The 23,745-nt window shown below is 37.5% G+C and overlaps 2 protein-coding genes across 3 annotated transcripts in view; one reads left to right on the forward strand and one right to left on the reverse strand.

The window, feature by feature from the left end:
- Positions 1 to 622: 622 nt before the first annotated feature.
- LOC106874618 (uncharacterized) lies at positions 623 to 17,318 on the reverse strand. Of its 2 annotated transcripts, none has more exons than XM_014922407.3 (2): positions 16,493 to 17,318; positions 623 to 4,155 (listed from the first exon to the last, which is right to left on the reverse strand). In XM_014922407.3, the coding sequence occupies exons 1-2, from the start codon at positions 16,573 to 16,575 to the stop codon at positions 3,315 to 3,317; spliced, it is 924 nt and encodes a 307-aa protein (XP_014777893.1). In that variant the 5' UTR covers positions 16,576 to 17,318; the 3' UTR covers positions 623 to 3,314. The 2 variants fall into 2 exon arrangements, with proteins under 2 accessions (XP_014777893.1, XP_014777894.1); XM_014922408.3 differs by lacking the exon at positions 16,493 to 17,318 and adding an exon at positions 4,298 to 4,990 and having other exon boundaries at positions 2,569 to 4,155.
- Positions 5,420 to 23,745, forward strand: part of LOC106874616 (thialysine N-epsilon-acetyltransferase) — a 66,520-nt gene continuing 48,194 nt past the window's right edge. Inside the window, exon 1 of the mRNA XM_089357173.1 lies at positions 5,420 to 5,500. Coding sequence (XP_089213299.1) covers positions 5,471 to 5,500 — 30 coding nt within the window. The 5' untranslated portion in view covers positions 5,420 to 5,470. The remainder of the gene's footprint in view (positions 5,501 to 23,745) is intronic.

The raw sequence follows: 23,745 nt of genomic DNA on the forward strand, positions 1-23,745 counted from the left end.
TTTAAATGCTAAAGGGTTAAAGTGTAACAAAATAATAAAAAAACCCAGCTGACTGGCTGAAAGAAATGAGGTAAAATATATATATATATATATATATATATATATATATATATATATATACATACACACAATAATCTCTCTCACTCATACATATAAAGTAAAACATATATATGTATATATATATATATATATACATACACAATATCTCTCTCATCTATACATAAAGTAGAAGTAAATATACATATCTGTCTCATCTATACACATATATAAAGGGTAAAAAAATGGATAAAGCACCTTTTTTTAGTCATATTGACTCATAGGGCTGTTTTCCTGGATTCTCTGGTGTATATATCCCTCCTGGACGGTATGCTGGACCATCACAGAAATATTCACTTTTACCAGCTGTTGTAGATTGGAGCAACATGAAATGAAGAGTCTTGCTCAAGAACACAATACATTGCCTGGTGTAGGGATCTTACAATCATGAGTTTAACACCCTAACCACTAACTCAAGTGCCTCCACATATACATATATAAAGCCAAAGTAAATAGATTTTTATCGGTTTCAAGGCTGAGTACTATAGCTGCTCAATCAACTGAACTGCCTGCTCATTGACTTATATTTTTGTTATTTCTTTACTGCCCACATGGGGCTACACACAAAGGGGACAGACAAATGGATTAAGTCGATTACATCGACCCCAGTGTGTAACTGGTACTTATTTAATGGACCCCGGCGGAATTTGAACTCAGAACGTAGCAGCAGACGAAATACTGCTAGGCATTTCGCCCGGCGTGCTAATGTTTCTGCCAGCTCACCACCTTTGACTTATATGTTTGTGGTTGAGTATTCCACAAACATATCTTGTACCCTTATTATATTATAATCCTCAAGCAGAATCAGTGTGAGTCCATCCAGTGAGCTTCCACATAGTTTTGTCTACCTAATTTCTCTAACCAAGGTAAGAGTTGACTTTGGGGATATAACAAACGATACATAATAAAATGCCATGCAGTGGGATTGAACCTGGGATTTCATGATTGCAAAATCAAGCTTCTTAATCATTCAGCCATGCCTGTATCTATATATGTCATTTCAGTGCCATGTTTGGGTCATTGTATAATAATGACCCTTTCTATTCATAATTTGATTCTCCACCACAAAGGTGTCTTAACCAACAGAGTTAAATACATCATTGTGTTAATGACAAAATACAAACTCAATCAAGACTTTTCAGTTGTGAGGTTTGATACCTACTCGACACAACTTATTGTCTTAAACCTATATTTTATATCGGTATATTTCATGATATGTATGTTCATCACTATAGATGGCTAGTCGTCTATTGTTATGGCTGCTACAGCATGGCCATACTCGAGTAGGTCGTCCAAACGCGAAATATGTAGATTGACCAAGATGGAGGGCATTCATGGGTTAGAACTGTCCAAGCAAGCTCAACCAGATTATTACTACACAATGTTTTTAATACTTTATGGAGGTGTTCATGAAGATTCATATATCATTAACTACTTTTAGTACCAAACTGCTTGAACTTTCCCTGGTTTTATAATATAAATTTCCTGTTTTAAAGTGATCTAAGTTGAAATCTTTCATTAAATTTTCATGAAAATATATACTCCAATCACCAACTTAATGATAAAATTATTTTCTGAAAATTTTCATTATTTTCAATATTAATTAAACAAAGTGTATTTAAACAAAAATATGGTAACAAAAGGGTTAAGGTGATATAAATTAAAACCTTCCATCAAAATCTCACATTACTTTATGTTCTAAACACTAGCTTAATAATGACAAGGTTATTCTATTAAATTCTTCAGTTTTTTCAACATTAATTCAAACAAAGGCAGTGTATTTCCATATAAATATGGTAACAAAACGGTTAATAATAAAGACTAGGTAGATATTTGGATCCATTTGTGCTTCATTCCTGAGTATCAATTTTCCTCCACCTGGAGGTTTTCTTTAACTATATATAGTTAGACACTGTAGCAATATATTCAGACAGTGAACAATTTTAAGCATAATGAGAGAGTGATGCCTACTATCTCCAGCCTCTAATCAGTTTTGTATATCCTTTTCTGATTCGCAAGGTAACAGTGGTTAGCTCCAGTTTCCATAGCAGTGGATCAGAGATAAGTTTCTCCCTGAATAGTACAGTGGTCTTAGGTAGATATATATATTTTCCCACAGGAAGAACTGAACCTGAAATTGTAATCCCATTACTCATCAATTTTCAACAATACTTGAGTTAGCTGGACATACACATTGGACAATAATTGAACACCGAATTTCTCCTTCACAGTTGCCTGGAACACCATTCACTTAGTCATCTGTTCTCTTTCTTTTCATACACACACACACACGTGTGTGTGTATTAGCTGAAGTTATGTGTAGATAATTTCTTTGGTGTGATGTATATACATGCATTCATTTTTTTTCTGACTTCAGCTTTATCATAGCTTTTTTTAAAATTTTAATTCACAGAATAACAATAATCCGTTTTGAAACAATTCCTGATATCATTTCTAGTTTTGCATAATGACTTTTTTTTTTTAAATGAACCTTTATAAAGCTTTAAATAGCTAATTAGCACCAACGTTGACAGTTTGCTTTTAAATTTTAACAAAAATTTTAAATTTATAACACTGAAGATCACTAGCAAGGGGACTTAACCAATGTATTTTTATGTCTGCACAAACACATAAATAATTTCTTTTCTTTTGAGAAAATGCATGAAGCATCATGAATTTGAAATATGAATACAAGAAGCAATTCCTTTTAGTCTATATATATGTCAGTTATTCATTATAAAGCCATTTTTGTTATTGTTTGCTTCATAACCTTGATCAGCAAATATTGCTTAGAGTAATGAAATTAAAGTCAAACATTTAAAAAATTTTAGTTAATATCCCTTAAATGATACATTATCAATCTTGGTACCAACATTTCAGTTTATATTCTGTAAACTGAGGGGAAATCATGTCAAAATTTTGGAAAACCGGATTAAAATATGCAACATTTCACTCATTTCAGTGTTCACAATAGTGCATAACCAAAGCTCAGAGTCTGTAATATTTACAACCAACTTATAGTTTCCAAGCAAGTTTTATGGTTTTCACTATAAATAATATTCTCAAGTACTTAATGCCTTTTGTGTCATGAATTCTAAATAATCGAATTCTGAATCACGCAGAGCTATCTTTGATAGTAGATACTTAGTATATTTTTCTTGTTATGTTCTTGTGTTGAAAAGTTAATGGAAAAGTTAGTGTGGAAAGCTGAGTTATAATTATTCATGTTTTAATTTAAATGTTGAGTTGATGATCATATGTTTTGCTCGGCGCAACATCTTTCGCAATTTTGTGATTTTATTCCGACAGTTATTTGTTTCACGGCAATTTGAGAAACACTGGAGTTGTTTAAGAATACCGACAACATCAGAAGAACAGTCATGGTGTTTGTTATTTTGGTTGCAAGAGATAGAAAATTGTGATTCACCATCTTGAAAGTCATCAGCCACTTGTCGGTATGCAGAAACAGCAAGCTTGTATAAATATTTCCCTGCAAGGAGATAGTCCTGCATGACAGTCATGAAAGTAGTGTATTCACTATGGTTGATGTAGGAATTTTTATTTTTATCAACTAACTCAAATGTACATATTGCTCTTTGAAGAAACTGAATGAATTCAGAAAGACGCTGTTTGGCCCACTGCAAGCGAGCTTTTTGTCGACCATGATGATGGGCGTCACTTTCAATCTGTTTAATCAAACGTTCTCCAAGAGAAGCAATCACACAACCAACAACAGTTTTCAAAGAAACATCATTGGTGACTACTGGTGTAGGTAGAATTTGAAACCAGTTATTACGAGTAGGTTTTAATTTTCCAGGAAAGAAATTATTCTCATTTCCTTCAATTATTCTCAAGTAATGGGTGTCAGGGTCGATTTTTGGTTGTGCTTTGTTTGAGACAAGAGACGTGAGTATTGTGGTCAACAGACCTGATGTTTTCTTTGCAGTTTCTTCTACCGTTTTCCCTGAATCTTTAGAACGATCATGAGGGTTATATGCCTCACACCTGAGAAAACCAAGCAGGTAGAACAGAAGTATTACTCCAATATTCATATTGATTCTGAAAATAGAAAATAAAATTATAAGTTAGTCTTAACTAAAGGAGAATTTGACAGCTTTGAGCTAGCCAAATATGATGACAATAATAATGATTATGATGACAATGACTAGTAAAATTAAAGGAACACGAAGTTTTCATCTACCTGTCAGCTATTTCCAATCAGTAGATGACAATAAAACCATAACAGTGGTACACCACCCTGGTGGCTTACCACAACCAGAATCACGAATTTTACATTCTGTATGGCAATTCTCTTGACCAAGATGTAAACTATACAGTTGATCTGAAAGAAGATGCAGTTGAAATATTGTACTCCCGTAACGTAGCATCTTTATAAGTTTATAGTTTCATACTTTATTTTAATATACTCTCGCAATATTGTATATATATGCACAGAATAAAATCTCCAACTCATACAAAAAGAAAAAAAAAGAAGACTAAATATTTTCTCCACAACTGTAAAAGCGGGTACGTCTTATGCAAGCGTGAGCTTATATACGTTTGTAAATGAGATAGCTAGTAGAACCATACACAGCTGCCGAGGATAAAACAGACAAGTAAGTTCGTTCATAACGACTTCATACATTAACACGATCACAATTTAGTGTAGGGGAAATTAACTCCCCAGGCGTACTAGATGTTAAGAGCGTGTCTCTTTTTCTCATAGAAAGATCTATGACAATCTTGTCGATTTTCTTTTTTTTTTTTTCGCTCTCAAGAGTAATTATTAACTTTTAAGAAAGCTTAATTACTAAACATTTTTTAAAAATCGCTATGTAACCCCTGTAGATCATGATTTAAAGGTAATTAAGCAGACAATTTTAATAACGATTATTAGCAAGGGTTTACAGGTTGAGTTATTTCCCTTTATATAGAAAAATCTGGGCAGCACAAAGAAAAATATTGGCGAGCTGGCAGAATGTTAACCGATTATGAAAATAAAGAAAAGAAAGTACTCGATCGATTACACTGTCTTAGAGAATATTAGTACTTTCATCTAAAAAATCTTTAACACAACTCAAAAGGATAGAGGGTTATCACGAGAAAATTGAATAAGTTTTTCTTTATTTGCATTATATATATATATATAAATATATATTTCGGGAATAAATGATGAATTTTTCCCTTATGAGGTTTTTTTCACGCTAGCTACTTGATAAATTCTTGTAAAAGAATTCGTCCTATTATTGAATTTAAATATATTACCAGAATATATTCAGTGCTGAATTTATTCTAAGTAAGAGGCATATTTACCGAGATGCAATTCGAAATTCCCGCCACTTACATAGGGAAATAGCGATGAACAGTCGTCTATATGCTATGCTGGATACATGGTGTTCGTTTGGTATGTTGATTCACTGTTTATTTCTATTTTTCTGGACCATATTATACTGACGAGTAGAAGTTGTATAATGCTACAATAACTACGAAATCATGATCTATAATTTAGTTCGTTTTTTTTAAGGGGTTGGCTTTGAGAGTTGCATTTCCTCGCATTCGGTAAAAATGTGTTTTTTTATAGTAGTCTGACCTTAGAGTCCCTCATGGCGTTATTATATAGTAATGCCCTTATATATATATATATATATATATAATACAAATGATATATGAGCATATGCATGTATACATACATATATGTACATACCTACATGTATATATAGATGTATATCCGGGTACAGGACGTCAAAAAAGGAACGGGAACATAGATAAAGCACAAAAAAACGGACTTTTTTTTTTGCGGACAACAGAATGAACACATAGGGAAACAGACGAGCCACTTATGGAACTTTTCCTTCATCAGCTGCCTCTATTCTAAACTAGGCGTTTCGAAGATATATATATATATATATATATATATATATATACTCCGAATGCCCGAGCGCTGCGATATTAGCTATTTTGGCGGGATGAAGTATTAACAGCATTTAATGACTGAAAAATAGAATGAGGAAGGGGGTATTACAGCATTCAAAAATTGTAAAATAGTGTTCCATTCCATTTATTTGGATTTGTATTGCGTGATTCTTCAAGTAAGGCCATGCGGTTGAAACAAGAAACGGCAAGCATACCCATACACGTGTGCCCCCACCCCACCATTTTCTTTCCTCGCAATGAAATTTTCAGCAAATATCATTTTAAAAAACCAAATTTTAAAAGCGGCAAGGTGGTAGAATCGTTAGTGCACTGGGTAAAATGCTTAGCGGCCGAGGTCGACTTTGTCTTTCATCCTTTCTGGGTCGATAAAATAAGTACCAAGTGAGCAACGGGGCCGATGTAATCGACTTTCTCTCTCCCCAAAACTGCTGGCATTCTGCCAATATTAGAAGGGAGGGCGAAGTCGATTATCTCGACCTTAGTGCTCAACCGATACTTCATTTTATCGATCTCCGAAGAATGAAAGACAAAGTCGACCTCGGCAGAATTTGAATTCAAACTAGTTGACTAATAATAAAAAGTGAAATAGAATTAACGTATTTTGTAATGGTAAAATGAGAATCTGAAGATATTTTGGATCTGTTCAATTTGGCTTAAATATTTTAATTAATTTTTCTTAACCAAACAGTTAGTTTGAAACTTCGTATACTGGTGGAATTTCTCACCCCCGAACACGGTTTACTTTGAACATTTTTGGCAAAATTTCGTATTTTAGAAGTTATTTCGTGTCGAAGTTGTCGTATTTGGGTAATTTTATTCGATCAACGACGTGTATTCAGTTGAAGAAAGCTACTGCTGTTTGCAATAGTAATCGAAGAGGAACAGCTTCCGGGTCATCTCTACTAAATGTCACCACTCTGTTCTATTCGTAAGTCGAGTGAATACGATGCCACCTTTATCCTTTCTAGTCAGCACTCTGCATTCCTTACTCTTTCCGGATCTTTGTAGTGTTCGTCATTGTTTGCAAGACGCTGAATCCGAATTTGTTATTCATTTATTCCAGAAAAATTTTGCAAAAACATTACAGGTGTTTAAAGTTAGATAATTTTCAGAATTTTCAGCCAGTCAGAAAATTGCGCGTTCGCTGCGTCTATCATCATGGGTGGGGGTGGGGGGTCGACATGTCAAAACATTGCTCCTTCCCTTGTACACGCGCACACATACATTCACTCATTCAGAGTTGAAACCGAAACGCTGATTTTTCTTTTCAGCATTGAATGTACACCATCTCACTTCCAATGCACGCGCACACACACACGCATTACTTTTACATTTATACTCTTTTACTTGTTTCAGTCATTTGACTGCGGCCATGCTGGAGCACCGCCTTTAGTCGAGCAAATCGACCCCAGGACTTATTTTTTGTAAGCCTAGTACTTATTCTATCGGTGTCTTTTGCCGAACCGCTAAGTTACGGGGACGTAAACACACCAGCATCGGTTTGTCAAGCGATGTTGGGGGAACAAACAGACACAAACATATACACACGACATATATATATACATATATACGACGGGCCTCTTTCAGTTTCTGTCTACCAAATCCACTCAGAAGGCTTTGGTCGGCCCAAGGCTGTAGTAGAAGACACTTGCCCAAAGTGCCACGCAGTGGGACTGAACCCGGAACCATGTGGTTGGTAAGCAAGCTACTTACCACACAGCCACTCCTGCGCCTATGCCTACCACACAGCCACTATTATTATATATTTATATGAAATTTTTGAATTTAGTTCACGGACCCCCAGAACTACCTCCGCGGACCCCAGGTTGAGAACCACTGCACTAATCAAATACTGGGGTCGACTCCTCTGTCCTCTTACTTTCTGTCTGACTGTCTCTTCCAAAACTGACTGTGCACTGTCTGTGATTTCAGAAAGGATAGCAGTGTCTCCTGACGTTAACAGTTCTCCAGAGAGCTTGCGAGACACTACACTCCAAGAGTTGACAGTCGCAAATGATAACATAAAATTTGTCAACACTTATTAAACTATTTAGAGAAATGTTTTAATGTATGCGTCCACACCTTGTTGCGGAGTGACAACCCGTGTCCGGCAATGGTCTAGAGCAGTGCTTTTCAAACTATCTGATGTGGCGTACCGGCAGATTTTTTTTGCAATATGCCAGGGACTGGTAATATTTCTTAATAATATTAATTTATATCGGAAACAATATATATAATGAATATGATATAAAAGTTGACAATTATTTTATCTTATATTTATTTTCTAAAGAAATAATACAATATTACATAAGCATTTTATAATGTTTCTTTCTTTTCTGGAAACTTGCCGCGTACCGGAAGCTGATGGCTCGCGGACCCACACCGGTCCGCGGACGCCCACTTTGAGTAACACTGATCTAGAGAGTTATGCTAATGGAGCGCAAGCCCTTGGTATGGAAGCACTATCGCCAAGGTTAAGAACAACCGTACTAAAGCGTCAAGTAACTAGGAGCACGTGATGTCATGACGTAATATTTCTACACGCGCGCGCACACAGAACTTTCCCAAAAGAAAATTGTCATGTGACCACTGCTGTGAACGTTACATAATTTTCCTGTACAAAACCGATGTTTAGGAAAATTATTCAAGATTTGCTTCCCTTGCTTAAATCCAACTAAGGTATAGAAAAGATATATGCCAGTTACATAATAAATTTCGTTCTATCGCATTTAGCATTCCCGAGAATCCAGGGTTTTGCAGTCCAAACTAGAGAGAAAAAAGCAATGGAAACAAAACTAGAAGCGTAAAATTTGATATGATGCAACGAGTGGCTGTGTGGTAAGTAGCTTGCTTACCAACCACATGGTTCCAGGTTCAGTCCCACTGCGTGGTACCTTGGGCAAGTGTCTTCTATTATAGCCTCGGGCCGACCAAAGCCTTGTGAGTGGATTTGGTAGACGGAAACTGAAAGAAGCTCGTCGTATATATATATATATATATATGTGTGTTTGTGTTTGTGTCTGTGTTTGCCCCCCTAGCATTGCTTGGCAACTGATGCTGGTGTGTTTATGTCCTCGTCACTTAGCGGTTCGGCAAAAAGAGACCGATAGAATAAGTACTAGGCTAACAAAGAATAAGGATCTTTTTGGTTTGACGGGCAACACTTGTTTTCTTAACGAAACACTTTCAAACTTGGGATACTGGTAGAATGTGTCATATAAAACATCTTTTTCTCTTAGCCTTCTTAACAAAAATTAGTTCTTAATAAGTCCTGGGGTCGATTTGCTCGACTAAAGGTGGTGCTCCAGCATGGCCGCAGTCAAATGACTGAAACAAGTAAAAGAGTGTATATATATATATATATATATATATATATATATATATATATATATATTGTATTTCGGGATGGTCATTTCTTTATTTACTTTGCCAAATAAGCACACGCACTATATATTCGTTCTTCACTCGTTTATTACCGTCCTTATTCTAATTCATGTCCACTGTCAGGAAATCTACCGTCACACATGGGACCTCTTCAGCGACACTTTCCATCTTCGTGCTGAAGAGGTCACAGATGTGTAAGGCGGCGAGCTGGCAGAAACGTTAGAACGCCGGGCGAAATGCTTTGCGGTATTTCGTCTGCCGTTACGTTTTGAGTTCAAATTCCGCCGATGTCGACTTTGCTTTTCGTCCTTTCGGGGTCGATTAAATAAGTACCAGTTACGCACTGGGGTCGATATAATCGACTTAATCACTTTGTCTGTCCTTGTTTGTCCGCTCTGTGTGTAGCCCCTTGTGGGCAGTAAAGAATAAGATGTGTAACGAAAGATTTCTGGACAATGGCAGGATTTAGAATAAGAACAGTAATAAACAAGTGAAGAACGAATACATAGTGTGTGTGTTTATTTGGCAAAGTAAAAAAAAAAAAAAAAATGACCATCCCGAAATACAACAATGTTTCAACACACGGTTTCATATCAGGAATCTTGCAACACAAATTCATAAGCGCGCGCGCGCACAAATTCCGCCGAGGCCGACTTTGCCTTTCATCCTTTCGGGGTCGATTAAATAAGTACCAGTTATGCACTGGGGTTGATATAATCGACTTAATCCGTTTGTCTGTCCTTGTTTGTCCCCTCTGTGTGTAGCCCCTTGTGGGTAGTAAAGAAATACACACACGCACACACATATTTGTGAGGAATTTTGAATAGCTTTTCATTTTTAGCAGTATTCCAATATTTCCGATATTTTATAGAACAGAAATTACGATTCATAAGAAAAAAAGTTCCCTCCAAATATCAATTTACTTTTATGACACCTCAAATTTCTACATCTTTTCCTTTTCCCATGAAATACAGGACATCGAGGGGACAGTTATTCCAAAACTACGCCCATAAATATTTGTTCAATCCGTTCACTGCCCGATTTACTCCAGCATTTAAGGATTTAATGTGAACTCTCAGGAGAGGGTGATTGTAATCAGATCGCTTAGAATATGTTGTTCATTTTCGTGTTGTTTTTGCTAACCAAAATATAAGGAAAAATTCCAAAAGCAAAATAACTCGAAAATCGTCACTATCAACAACACATTTTCACTACATGCCAAAAAATATTACCCCATTAAAAACAGAAATTACAAAAAAAAAAAAATAATAATAATTGCCGGCTGGCAAACCAACATAAGATCTACAGATTGACGAAAGTGAAAGTAGAGCCATAAACTGAAGGATCACCCAAATTAAATTCGCGAATGTGTTCGTGCATTTAGGATGTGAACATATTTCGGTGCCAGTTTAGCGTGCAAGGCTAATCTTAGCTAAGATCAGGTTATTTCACAGTGCAGACCAGTTCTCCACAACCTTTTTCACTTGCGATACACTTATATTCTTTTCAAAATTCAGCGGCACACCTGAACTAAAAATATAGCTGAAAGCATGGGGAAAAAAAATTATATTCAGGTTACACTGTGGCACACCTAGCATCGTCTGGTGGCACACCAGAGTGCCGCGGCATACCGGTTGCGGAGCACTGGTGTAGACTACGGATTCTTTCGGTCATTTGACGGGGCCATTACCAATATTGATTATTTTTCGTCTTAAGTATCCAGAAACATAGACGCAGGCGTGACTGTGTGGTTAGAAACTTGCTTCTCAACCATATAGTTCCGTGTTCAGTCCCACCGCAAAACAGATTAGACAAGTGTCTTCTACTTCTAGCTTTAGTATCTTCTACTTTAGCCCCGGGCCGACAAAAACCTTAAGCGGATTTGGTAGACGGAAACTGAAAGTTATGGAGAAACAAAATAGACTCGAGTGAAATATCCGAAACCTTTCTTTGTCCCATCGAAAAACATTTTTCACCTCAAATTCCGATATAATCGAAATCTATGCCATCTGAAAGGTATTTGTAGAGAATTTCATTTAAAAATATCAATTTTCCCGAAAGTTACTTGGGTAGGTATGTTGAAGTTTTGTAATAAAAATAAAATGTCCTATAAAAAAACATAGCTATGGCAGCTGAAACCAGCTCAAGGTGGGCCCGGTTAGCAAGGGATCGTAAATGGCACCCTTTTACAAGCGAAAGCTAATCCAGTCATCTCTTCCATACAGGAGAAGCGCAAAAAGTGGATAATGTGCAGTATATGGCCGTAAACAAGTAAAAGTAAACAGTCCTAAAAATGATGAAAGCAAATTCCGATAGAAACCGGAAGTGTTGATAGTGACATCCCGTAATTTCATGCAAACTATGACATAACCAATATATACAACGTACATATCTTATCTATAAATTTCAGCAATGTTACGTTTTTATGTTCGTTAACTCCTCCTAGACCGTTGGTGCAAGGACGACAAAACTCAAAGCAGCAACTCCCCTAGTCCCAGGGAATGCCCGAAGGGGTCTTTTTTTAAGGTCCGCCTAATTGGGGCCCCACTGACCTATTTTTACCGCATTTAAAACTAAATATATGACACTGGCGATCAAATCGGAGCAATGACAATGAATTTCATACCATGAACTCCCAGGGCGTATCATAAGGAGGTTCAATTTCTGAAGGGGCGCTTAAATGGGACAATTTATGGGACAATGCATACAAACTGTTGTTATTCGAAAATGTTTGGGTAAATTTTTGGAGGGGCTATTTTTGTAACGAGTCTGTTTATTTACCTCAGTTCAGTTTTGTTGTTATTGGAACATCATTAATGCGGTACTACTAAAGCAGCGCGGACCCGAACTCGCACTCGCACGTCCGCGCTAGCTAGTCGTGAGTGGTCGATTCTAACCCTAACCCTAACCCTAACCCTAAACCTAAACACGTATTCATTTGCACACGCGGGTTAGGGATAGGGTTAGGGTTAGGGACAGGGTTAGGAACGATCACTCAAGACTAGCTAGCGCGACTGCGCGTTCGGGTCCGCGCTGCTTTAGTAGTACCCTGGATGCTAGAATTGTAGGTGCTAGAAAAGTAATCCACAGAATTTGGTAAAAAAAGCCAAATTTGCCTTTCGTTTTACTTTGGTTTTCGTGTCTATTCTCACCTATGGTCACGAATGTTAGGTAATAACCAAAACTGTACAATGGTGAATAGAAGCGGTCAGAACGGTTCCTCCGAAGGAACCGTTACTCGACAGGGTGGGTGGCTCGGAGTTCAAGGAGTTTCTCCGAGATCGAGTTACTACTTATCGTCATTGTGAGATCACAGCTAGAGTACCACACAGAAATATGGTTAGAATATCTCAAGAAAGGATTGCAAGATGGACTTTTTTTCAAGCCGTGCCACCTGATGAGGCCTAAGGGTAGATTTAAAACGAGATAGTGGAAATTTCCATAGTCTTAGTTTGTCACGCGTGGGAACCCTGGAACAGAATGTAATGACGATTGCTTCTGATGGGACCCTTTGGAGGACTCTACTCCCACTACACTCCATCCTCCATCAGGAATAGCGGTCGGCGAAAATAAATGGTTTTTGCCTTCTTTTGTATCGGATGTTAAAAAGGTTTAGAAAACGGAACATATTGTGTAAGATTACTATGAAATAAAATGTTTGGAAAACAGATCGATCGTTTACAATATCATTCTACTATAGTCTGTTATGTAACGCTTAACTATGGAACAAAATCATAGACCATAGTCAATTGAAATCATGAAAGTATACTCTGCAAGTCAAAACGAAATATCGCCGTGTTGTAGCAAAATTTGAAACAATTATTATTAAGTCGACGAGCTGGCAGAATCGTTAGCACGCAGGACGAAATGCTTAGCGATATTTCGTCTGCCGCTAGGTTCTGAGTTCAAATTTCGCCGAGGTTGATTTTGCCTTTCATCCTTTCGGGGTCGATTAAATAAGTACTAGTTACGCACTGGGATCGATGTAATCGACTTAATCCCTTCCCACAAGGGCGGCAGCAATTTTGAGGGAGAGTATGAATCGATTACATCAACGCCAGTGTTCAACTGGTACTTATTTTATCGACCCGAAAGAGTGAAAGCTAAAGTCAACCTCTGTGGAATTTGAACTCAGAACGTTAAAACGGACAGAACACCACTAAGTATTTTGTCCCGTGTGTTAAGAACTCTGCAAGTCCGCTGCATTAACATCATCATATATCCTCATTTTAACACCCAATTTTTTTCTGGGTGGAGGTAAAGAACACGCACACCACCCGTCTTCGGTGTAACCCTAACCCTAAATACCGGGTGTGCGTATTCTTTACCTTGGCCTGGGCTACAACTCTCGAGTTAGAGGAAATGACAAGTGTATAACAAAGAATACAGGGTATCCACAAAGTCTGGGTACATGGAGTGAATAAAATCATGACATAAACAATTAAATATAAGAAATAATAATTTCTTAAAGTATGTGTTAATCCCCATGTACCCAGATTTTGTGGACACCCTGTATAGTTTTAAAAGATGTGCTCACCGAGTAACCTTCAGTCCTGCTTATATCAACATTGCGCTATCTCCAGTATCAAACACTTCACAAAAGAAATTAAGTATTTCCTAATCGTCTCTAAAACTTCCAAGTAACCATGGAATTTCCACGGACGCTACTAGTTATATCGACTACTTGTATGAATTTTGATAATGAATATGTCAAAGTTTCTGTTATGCGTCAAGCTAATGTATTTCAACATTTGGTTTCAATCCCTTTCTGGTAGTGTGTTCGGATCAACACGTAAGAAACAATGTTTTTAAGTAGTAAGGTCAGTGGATTAACAAACGGTGGAGCATCGAATACAATTCATGGTAAATTTTCAGATTAACACCCGCACGATTTTCACTAGGATTAGGGTTTTAGGGTTAGTTTTATGATTAGAGTTTAGGATTTAGGGTTAGGGACAGAATTCCCTAACCCTAATCCTAAAACTAACCCTGACCCTAAAACTCTAACACCCTAGTGAAAATCTTGCGGGTATTAATCTGAAAATTTACCCAATTCATTGCAAAAGGTGGTTACGGTTCCTTACGTCGGATCTTTGTGTTCTGATTTCAAGCCCTGCCAACGTCGCTTAGACTTTTTATCCTCATGCAGTCAGTCGATAAAGTATCAGTTAAATAAACTGATAGATAAAGTATCAGTTAAATACAGTGGTCGATTTAATCGACTAAAACTTGAACATGGTCCAAAACTGAGTATCCGTATATCAATATTAGTAGTTATCTATGTTTAAGATGGTAAAGGTGGCGAACAGGCAGAATCGTTAGCATGCTGGGAAAACTGCTTAATGACATTTCATCCATTTTCACGTTTTGAGTTCAAATTCCGCCGAGGTCGACTTTGTCTTTCCTCCCTTTTGGGGTTGATAAAGTAAGTACCAGTTGAGCACTGGAGTCGATGAACTTGCCAGCAATGTGCTAAAATTTGAAACCAATATAGGCGACTTTTAAGCACGTGAAGTCGGCAAGCTAACAGAATCGTTATTAGGCCGGGCAAAATGCTTAGCGATATTTCGTCCGTCGTTCTGAGTTCAAATTCCGCTAAGTTCGACTTTTCCTTTCGTGGTCGATTAAATAAGAACCATTTGAATACAGAGGTTGATGTAATTGACCATCTCCCTGCCCCAGTATTCTTTTTTACTTTAAGAACAAGGCCCGAAATTTGGGGGGGGGGCCAGTCGATTAGATCGACCTCAGTACTGGTACTTAATTTATCGACCTCCAAAGGATGAAAGGCAAAGTCGACCTCGGCGGAATTTGAACTCTCAACGTAAAAACAGACGAAATACTGCTAAGCATTTCGCCCGGCGTGCAAACGTCTCTTACTTCTTTACTGCCCACAAGGGGCTACACACAGAGCGGACAGACAAAGGGATTAAGTCGATTATATCGACCCCAGTGCGTAACTGGTACTTATTTAATCGACCCCGAAAGGATGAAAGGCAAAGTCGACCTCGGCGGAATTTGAACTCAGAACGTAGCGGCACACGAAATACCGCTAAGCATTTCGCCCGGCGTGCTAACGTTTCTGCCAGCTTGCTGTCTTCCCCAATATTGGGGGCCTTATGCCAATATCAGTTATCGGCGTACCTTCGTATCGCCTTATCGTCTAGTTATCTTTTTTGTCTATTGATATTGTTTCAAATTTTGGCACAAGGTCAGCAATTTTGGTGAGGGTGGGATAAATCGATTGCATCGTCCCAGTACTCAGCTGGTACTTATTTAATCGAGCCTGTAAAGGATAAAAGGCAAAGTCGACCTTGGCGGAATTGGAACTCAGAACGTAAAGACGGACAAAATGCCGCTAAGTATTTTGCCCGGCGCGATAACGATTCTGCCAGCTCGCCACTATAAAAAATATCGACTCTACATTATATTATTTCATCCATCTCTGTTCAGAATTAAGATGTTGCCTAGGCTACTTTGACTTTTATTTCTGATATGATGAAATATTAAAATCATATTAGGCATAATTTATTCAACCATACTCATTCCTTATATAAAAAAGAAAACTCTCGGCTAAACGGTGAAAAAAAAATTGACATTTGATGTTACACGAAAAAAATTGGGTAAAAAAATCCAATTTTCTTTTTCAACTTGTTGGAACATCAAAATTTCATGTTTCAATTTAAAGATATGTGATGTGTGTTAGTATGTACGTATGTATGCGCGATTAACAATTTGTTAAAATATTCACATCAGACTCCGATATAACTGTAATCCTACACTATCTGAATGGTGGTTGTAGAAAATTTCATTAAAAAGTATTCATTCTTTTCGGAAATTAATGAGGAAACAAGGTCCGGTGCAGGGCACACTAGTGTAGGTATGCTATCATTGGAGACGGTTATAACAAAGTTTGGGCTGAATAAAAATTAAAGATATATATATATATATATATATATATATATATATATATAAAAGAGTAAAAAGAGAGAGTAATATATATATATATATATATATATATAAACCCACTGTAATATAATCAAAATTGATTTAATAAAACAATCTTAAAACAACTTACCTCAATGTGGTTTTTGCAACTTTTTGCATGTGTCCAGCTTTCAATTTATTTGAGTAGTATGTCCGTTTGTCTGGAGCATGCATTTAAATAATGTGTCGAAATAAGGCTGGGTTTATTTATATGTGAATGAATGGGGGATGAATGAAGGGTTGAAGAAATAATATTCAGAGACAGCTAAAGGTCACAGACAGGGGAGAAAGTGAGTGTTATGAAATAACGAAGATAGTTTAACTTGTATCAAAAGAATAGCAATTGATGTGATTGATTGTGTGCGTGCGTAGCTATAAAGATAGCTAGATAAGATAGATAAATTATCTAATTAAATAGCTATCAAACACAGGCAATATGAATGACAGCTCTTTGGTTATATATTCTAAAAGTGATTAATAGGTGCTTTTAAAAACCCAGTAGGTGTACATAAATGTTCGTTTGCTGTACGGAAAGTCAAATGTACAATGACAGCGATGAATGTGGAAAGAACTAAGGCAGGCTACATCAAAGTTGGAGCGAACTGTGGGTGTGTATGAAACCGAATATATAGTGAAAATATCCACAACTTTTGTCAGCTAGATCTTCCTGACGTGACTACTTTCTGATCCTCACACGCCGCCACCATTCTCATCCCATCAATTATTGTGATCCCTGTCTACAACACCAGTATGACCTTTCCCAACAGCACAAGCTCTCACAATAAGAGCAACATGACAGCATCCCATCTCTCTGTTCCTGTCTTGTTTTTAATTTCTCCCCCCCTCTCTCTCTACCTCGTGCTTTCATTTCTTCTCCTTTGTGTGTATGTGTATGTATATATATATTTCTCTCTATCAATGTTTTTCTTCCTCTGTAGGCCTATTTGCGTCTCCGTATAGAAAACTTTAAGGGGAACAAGTGTGCCCGAGGGAGGAGTAAATGAAACAAAAACAAAAACAAAAAAAAAAAGAATTTACAAAGATTGAAATCAAATAGTAATGAATAATTTTCAAGGAGTCTTTTCAGTTGTTTTTATTGAATTGTTACTGGCTGGTCAAAAGGCGACGTCAAAGAGACTTGCCGCCTTTAATGAACGGTCTGCGATCTTTCACCGGACCTCATACCGCCTGTCATTTTCTTTACGGTCAAAGATGTCTTTGATGTATTGTTAGCATTTTTGGCTCGGGACCGCTGTTGAGTTGCTTGGCTGCTGATAAGCGGCATATCAAACGGTGATTATACAGTTGTTTGTAATATTGTGTATGTATCCCGTGAGGCAAACTACGTAGAACAGGTGCTTGGTCAGAAATAGATATATTTTTTTCCTTCCATTAATTTGGTGTTTGGCGGTTGTAAGCTAGCAATCAAATTAGTTCGTTCCAGATACACACACTGTTACACACACACACACATACATACACACGCAAGCGTACGTACACACACACACACACACACATACTCGTAAGGCGCAATATCCCAAATGGCTAAAGCACTAAGACTATTTTCTCAGATGTACCGAGTTTGCTTCCAGCTGAACAAAACTTTCGACCTAAGTCTGCTTCCTTAGCACTAAATTACTGTGAAGCACTTTGTTGTGTTTACCTCTGAATCATACACACACACGCACTCACGCTTTTCTTTTCTACAATAACGATTTCTTACATTGACACAATTCCACAGCATTAGAAGCAGAAGATTTATAAACAAAGCAATCAAATTCACCTCAGTGTTTGTACTTGCATTGGTATCGACGACCCCTGAACATGACAACAGCAAGATTTGAATACCTAACGTATCCGACCATAACAGTGGAGGCGCAATGGCCCAGTGGTTAGGGCAGCGGACTCGCGGTCATAGGATCGCGGTTTCACTTCCCGGACGTTGTGAGTGTTTATTGAGCGAAAACACCTAAAGCTCCACGAGGCTCCGGCAGGGGTTGGTGGCCACCCCTGCTGTACTCTTCCACCACAACTTGCTCTCACTCTTCCTTCCCGTTACTGTTGTACCTGTGTTTCTAAAGGCCAGCCTTGTCACACTGTGTCACGCTGAATATCCCCGAGAACTACGTTAAAAGGTACACGTGTCTGTGGAGTGCTCAGCCACTTGCACGTTAATTTCACGAGCAAGCTGTTCCGTTGATCGGATCAACTGGAACCCTCGACGTCGTAAGCGACGGAGTGCCAACAACGACCATAACAAATTACCGCAAGGTATTTCAAGTCATCGATGGTAGCTCTTAGTCAGTGGTTCTCAATCATTGTTTTACCAATGGACCCCATTGGTTTCTATTTTATTCAAGTGGATCCCCATAGCCATTCAATATTTAAAAAAAAATCCTATTATATTTTTATATTTAGATATTATTACAAATTGTATAAAAATATTTACTCTTTAACTTGTTTCAGTCATTTGACTGCGGCCATGCTAGCACCGCCTTGAGTCGAGAAAATCGACCCCAGGACTTATTCTTTGTAAGCCTAGTACTTATTCTATCGGTCTCTTTTTGCCGAACCGCTAAGTTACGGGGGACTTGCTGTAAATAGCGGCCAAATTTCTTGTCTTTCGAATGACAGTGTACTGTCTTGAAAACTGATGGTTATATTAAATAATTCTTTCTGCTATAAGCACAAGGTATGAAATTTTGGGAGATGGGGTTAGTCGATTATATCGACCCCAGTAATTGATTGGCACTTATTTTATCGACCCCAAAAGGATGAAAGATAAAGTTGACCTCGGCAGAATCTGAACTCAGAACGTAAAGACGGACGAAACGCCGCGAAGCATTTTCCCCGGCGTGCTAACGATTCTGCCAGCTCGCTGCATTAAGGTCGTGTTAAATAATGTAGTCCTAGATATATAATACTTGAGAGAAGGTCGAGGTGGCTACGGCTGGAATGTCTTTTTAAACATGTTTGTTCAGTCAGAACTCATATTTGGGGTTAAACCAACAACCATTTGTTTCTTTTTTTCTTTTTTTTTTTTGCACTCACGATCACAAGATCGTGGTTTCCATACATGGAGCAGGTGGTGCGCTGTGTTCTTCAGCAAAACACACACACACACACACACACACACACACTCGTTCCATATTAACACCTAATGCACATATATACTCCCACCACCACCACATAAACGTACGCGTAAATAGAAAAGCACATTCGACGCATTTCGTAAATTCTATTTAGACTCAGAACACGCATTGCGTGAAGTTTTACAGGAGTGACAAAATATTCTCGTGAGACTTTGATTAGTGTGATTCTGTTCAACTTCTGGCATTTGAAGCTTCTTTGAGAAACGTCTTTTTGTTGATTGGTCGACAATTCAAAGAAATCTGAATGAAAAAAACAGCCGATGGAAATTTCTGCAACATACACCTGAACGACCATTTCCCCGTAGCTAAAATTATTTAAGACATGTCTTCGGTCAAGGATACCACAAAGGGGATTAAATTCTCCTTATATGCTTTTATATTGTATCAAGTGGACAGGCAAATAAGTCTGTTGGATGTCGCTGCAAAATTTGTTCCCCGAAATAAGGATAGGCCAATGAATTATAGCCAGATTAGATTGTAAATTGAGATGAATATTGGTTTCACATTTTTGGAACATGACCAGCAGGTTCGAAGGGGGAGGTTAGTCGATTACATTGACCATAGTTCTCGACTGGTACTTATTTTATTGATCCCAAAACGCGGATCTATTTTAAAACGGGGGCGCCAGTATTTTCTTAACGAAACACTTTGAAACTTGGGACACTGGTAGAATGTGTCATATAAAACATCTTTTACTCTTAGTCTTCTTAACAAAAAAACGTACATCGCAAGTTATTCCATGTTAAAGTTGTATTTCTGTAATTTCAACCAATCACTGACCTCTGTTCAGCTGAATAGAGTTACTGCTGGGCGGTCATAAAAATGTTATTCCCTGTGACATATTTCATCCGGTTTAATCGTAATTTATACGCATATATTATTTATATAATAAATTACGCTGTGCGTATCTGTGTGTAACAATTTTAGAGTTCGGATTCTAGAGTTAGGGTTAGTTTTAGGGTTAGGGTTAGGGTTACGGTTAACAGTCTAGTTAGGGTTAGGGGATTAATACGATATACACCGTTACAGCGCTAACTGTTTTCAACTGAATAGACGTCAGTGATTAGTAGAAATTATCGAAATATGACAATTTTTTTACATGAAATAAATTCGAATACAAAAATATTTTTCTGTTCTATAACACAAAATAGATAAGTATACGAAGTTTGAAAGTCTTTCCGTACCAAAAACACTACATAAAACATAAATGAAAACTGGCGCCCCCGTTTTAAAATAGATCCCAAAACGCTTACAGGCAGAGGTGACATGACGGCTTTTGAACTCGGAACGTAAGGACGGACAAAATGCCAGCAAGTGGTTTGCGCGGCGTGCAGACGATTCTGCCATCTCATCGACTTAAATCAAGATGAATATTAAGTGTTATAACATGGCTGCTTTCCCCGTTGAGAATGACTTCCTCTAACTGATATTCTGGCGGAGTATCGGAAGAAGCGAAACCGGATCTTTTTTAAAACGGGGGCCACATTTTTCATTAATGTTTTACGTAGTGTTTTTGGTACCGAAAGACTTTCAAACTTCGTATACTTATCTATTTTGTGTTATAGAACAGAAAAATATTTTTGTATTCGAATTTATTTCATGTAAAAAATTGTCTTATTTCGATAATTTCAACCAATCACTGACAAGTATTCAGTTGTTTATATTTACTCCTTTGTATGATTAAGCGATGTAAAGCGTATTTAATCTCCATACCTTCGTTTTATTTGCTTTTTTCATTTTAAATTTGCTTTAACCCTAACCCTAGGGTTAGAGTTAGGGTTAGGGTTAATTGTTTCAGAATCGTTTGTTTATGTAGTCGGCACTTAATGTATATCGGCTGAATGGACGTCAGTGATTGGTTGAAATTACAGAAATACGACAACTTTAACATGGAATAATTTATGGATTTCTTTTTTTTTTAAGAAGACTAAGAGAAAAAAATGTTTTATATGATACATTCTACCAGTGTTCCAAGTTTCAAAGTGTTTCGTTAATGAAAAATGTGGCCCCCGTTTTAAAAAAGATCCGCGAAACCCCTCCTTGACAACATTTTGTTTTTCTTTTTCTGGAAATTACTTTTGGATTCCAACGTTATAAACACGGAGGTGACGATTTTAGAAAAAGAAAAGATTAATAATTTTAAAAATTCAAACTTTCAATTTTGTCAACCTTGCATGTGTGTGTCTGTGTATAGACGGAAACTGAAAGAAGCCCGTCATATGTGTGTGTGTGTGTGTGTGTGTGTTTGTCCCCCACCATCACTTGACAACCGATGTTGGTGTGTTTACGTCCCCGTAATTTAGCGGTTCGGCAAAAGAGACCGTTAGAATAAGTACTTACAAAGAATAAGTGCTGGGGTCGATTTGTTCAACTAAAGGCGGTGCTCCAGCATGGCCGCAGTTAAATGACTGAAACAAATAAAAGAATATGGATAGATAGATAGATAGACAGACAGACAGACAGATAGATAGATAGATAGATAGATAAATGTAAAACGATACAACATAACAGTAACAAAGGCAAAAACAAAACACAAGACAAATAACAGCAACTAAGACATGTAAAAAAAAATACAAAATAAGGCAAACAACTTCTGTAAACAAGTCCACAACACTAGCAATTTTTACAGCAACAACAATAACTACAACATCAAAAGAAACATGAAGAAAAACAATGACAACAGATAATAAAAGAGGTGAAATGGTCTTATTATCATTATTATTATTAGTTCTGTTTTTTTGTTGTTTTTTTTGTCATTGAAGCTCAGAAGAAAAAGCGGAGTTTGATGTCTGAGTGGATGTTAAAAAACTAGTTGAGAATCAAAGGGCTAAAAAGCACTTTCTGATGAAGAATGCTTTTCTTTTTTTCTTTCTCTTTTTATTTTTTATTTGCCGCTGAGAAGAGAAAAACAAATTGCTTCCGGCTGTGGTATATATTTTTGGCCACGTGGTAACAAAAAGAGTTCCATGTCAAAGGTCAGATTGCAAATCTGAGGAAAATAACAGAAAGAACTACAACGAGAAACGAATGTATTATAAAATAAATATTTTTGTTCTTAGTCTATCAGAATTTGAATGAGCCAATGAGGGGAAACTTGTTCGTTTTGCTAGAAATAGCGACCAAATCTCCTTCACATCACATCCTACAGCTACCATCTTAAAATAAAATTATGTAGGAGTGGCTGTGTGGTAAGTAGCTCGCTTACCAACCACATGGTTCCGGGTTCAATCCCACTGCGTGGCACCTTGGGCGAGTGTCTTCTGCTATAGCTTCGGGCCGACCAAAGCCTTGTGAGTGGATTTGGTAGACTGAAAGAAGCCCGTCGTATATATATATATATATATATATATATATATATATATATATATATACATATGTGTGTGTATGTGTTTGTATGTCTGTGTTTGTCCCCCCAACATCGCTTGACAACCGATGCTGGTGTGTTTACGTCCCCGTAACTTAGCTGTTCGGCAAAAGAGTCCGAAAGAATAAGTACTAGACTTACAAAGAATAAGTCCAGGGGTCGATTTGCTCGACTAAAGGCGGTGCTCCAACATGAAACAAGTAAAAGAATAAAAGAAATATTAGATATTCAGGTACAGCTTCGATTTTCCGGAATTTTTGGTTCCAAAAGCTTTTCCGGATTACAGTTTCTTCTGAACCAGGAGTGGTCACCTTGGTTAAACAAAATACAGGTTCTTGTACATTAGTATAAATTAGTAACGGTTATAAGATGTTCCGGAACATCAGTGTCCGGAAAGTTAGTGCTGTAGCTGTACTCAGGGCTGGTTTTAAGGTTTTTAAACACATTTGTTCAAATTGGGCCCCGCGCCAAGAGAGGTTCCCCGCGCCAAGAGAGGGCCCCGCTCACTCGCTCGAACGTAGGATGCCATGAAGAATTTTTTTTGTATAGCAAGCCCTCAACGCTTTTTTGGCTGGGACTGACGCACTACACGAATCATAAACGCCATCTTCAACTTTTGCAGTGTAAAGGGCCTCACTGACAATTCTCTAATTGGGCTCCGTACTTCCTAGCGCCGACCTTTCTGTACTGTGATGGTCAAGGCTTGAATGCTTTGATATACTCAATTACTGTTAACCTGGAATTAAATACCAACAACACCATCACCTCTTTATCTTCTCTGCCAATGCTCTTGGGAAGAGCAGGAATATTGCACCTGCCATAGCTCTT

This window comes from Octopus bimaculoides, chromosome 9 (assembly GCF_046866305.1).
Source record: "Octopus bimaculoides isolate indiv1 chromosome 9, ASM4686630v1, whole genome shotgun sequence".
Lineage (NCBI taxonomy): Eukaryota > Metazoa > Mollusca > Cephalopoda > Octopoda > Octopodidae > Octopus > Octopus bimaculoides.

Bases quoted from the DNA above. Each gene is read 5' to 3' on its own strand.
- LOC106874618 (XM_014922407.3), bottom strand. From the start codon at position 16,575: ATGCATGCTCCAGACAAACGGACATACTACTCAAATAAATTGAAAGCT. The intron at 4,156-16,492 runs GTAAGTTGTTTT...TTCTATTTTCAG, and splicing joins GTTGCAAAAACCACATTGAG to AATCAATATGAATATTGGAG.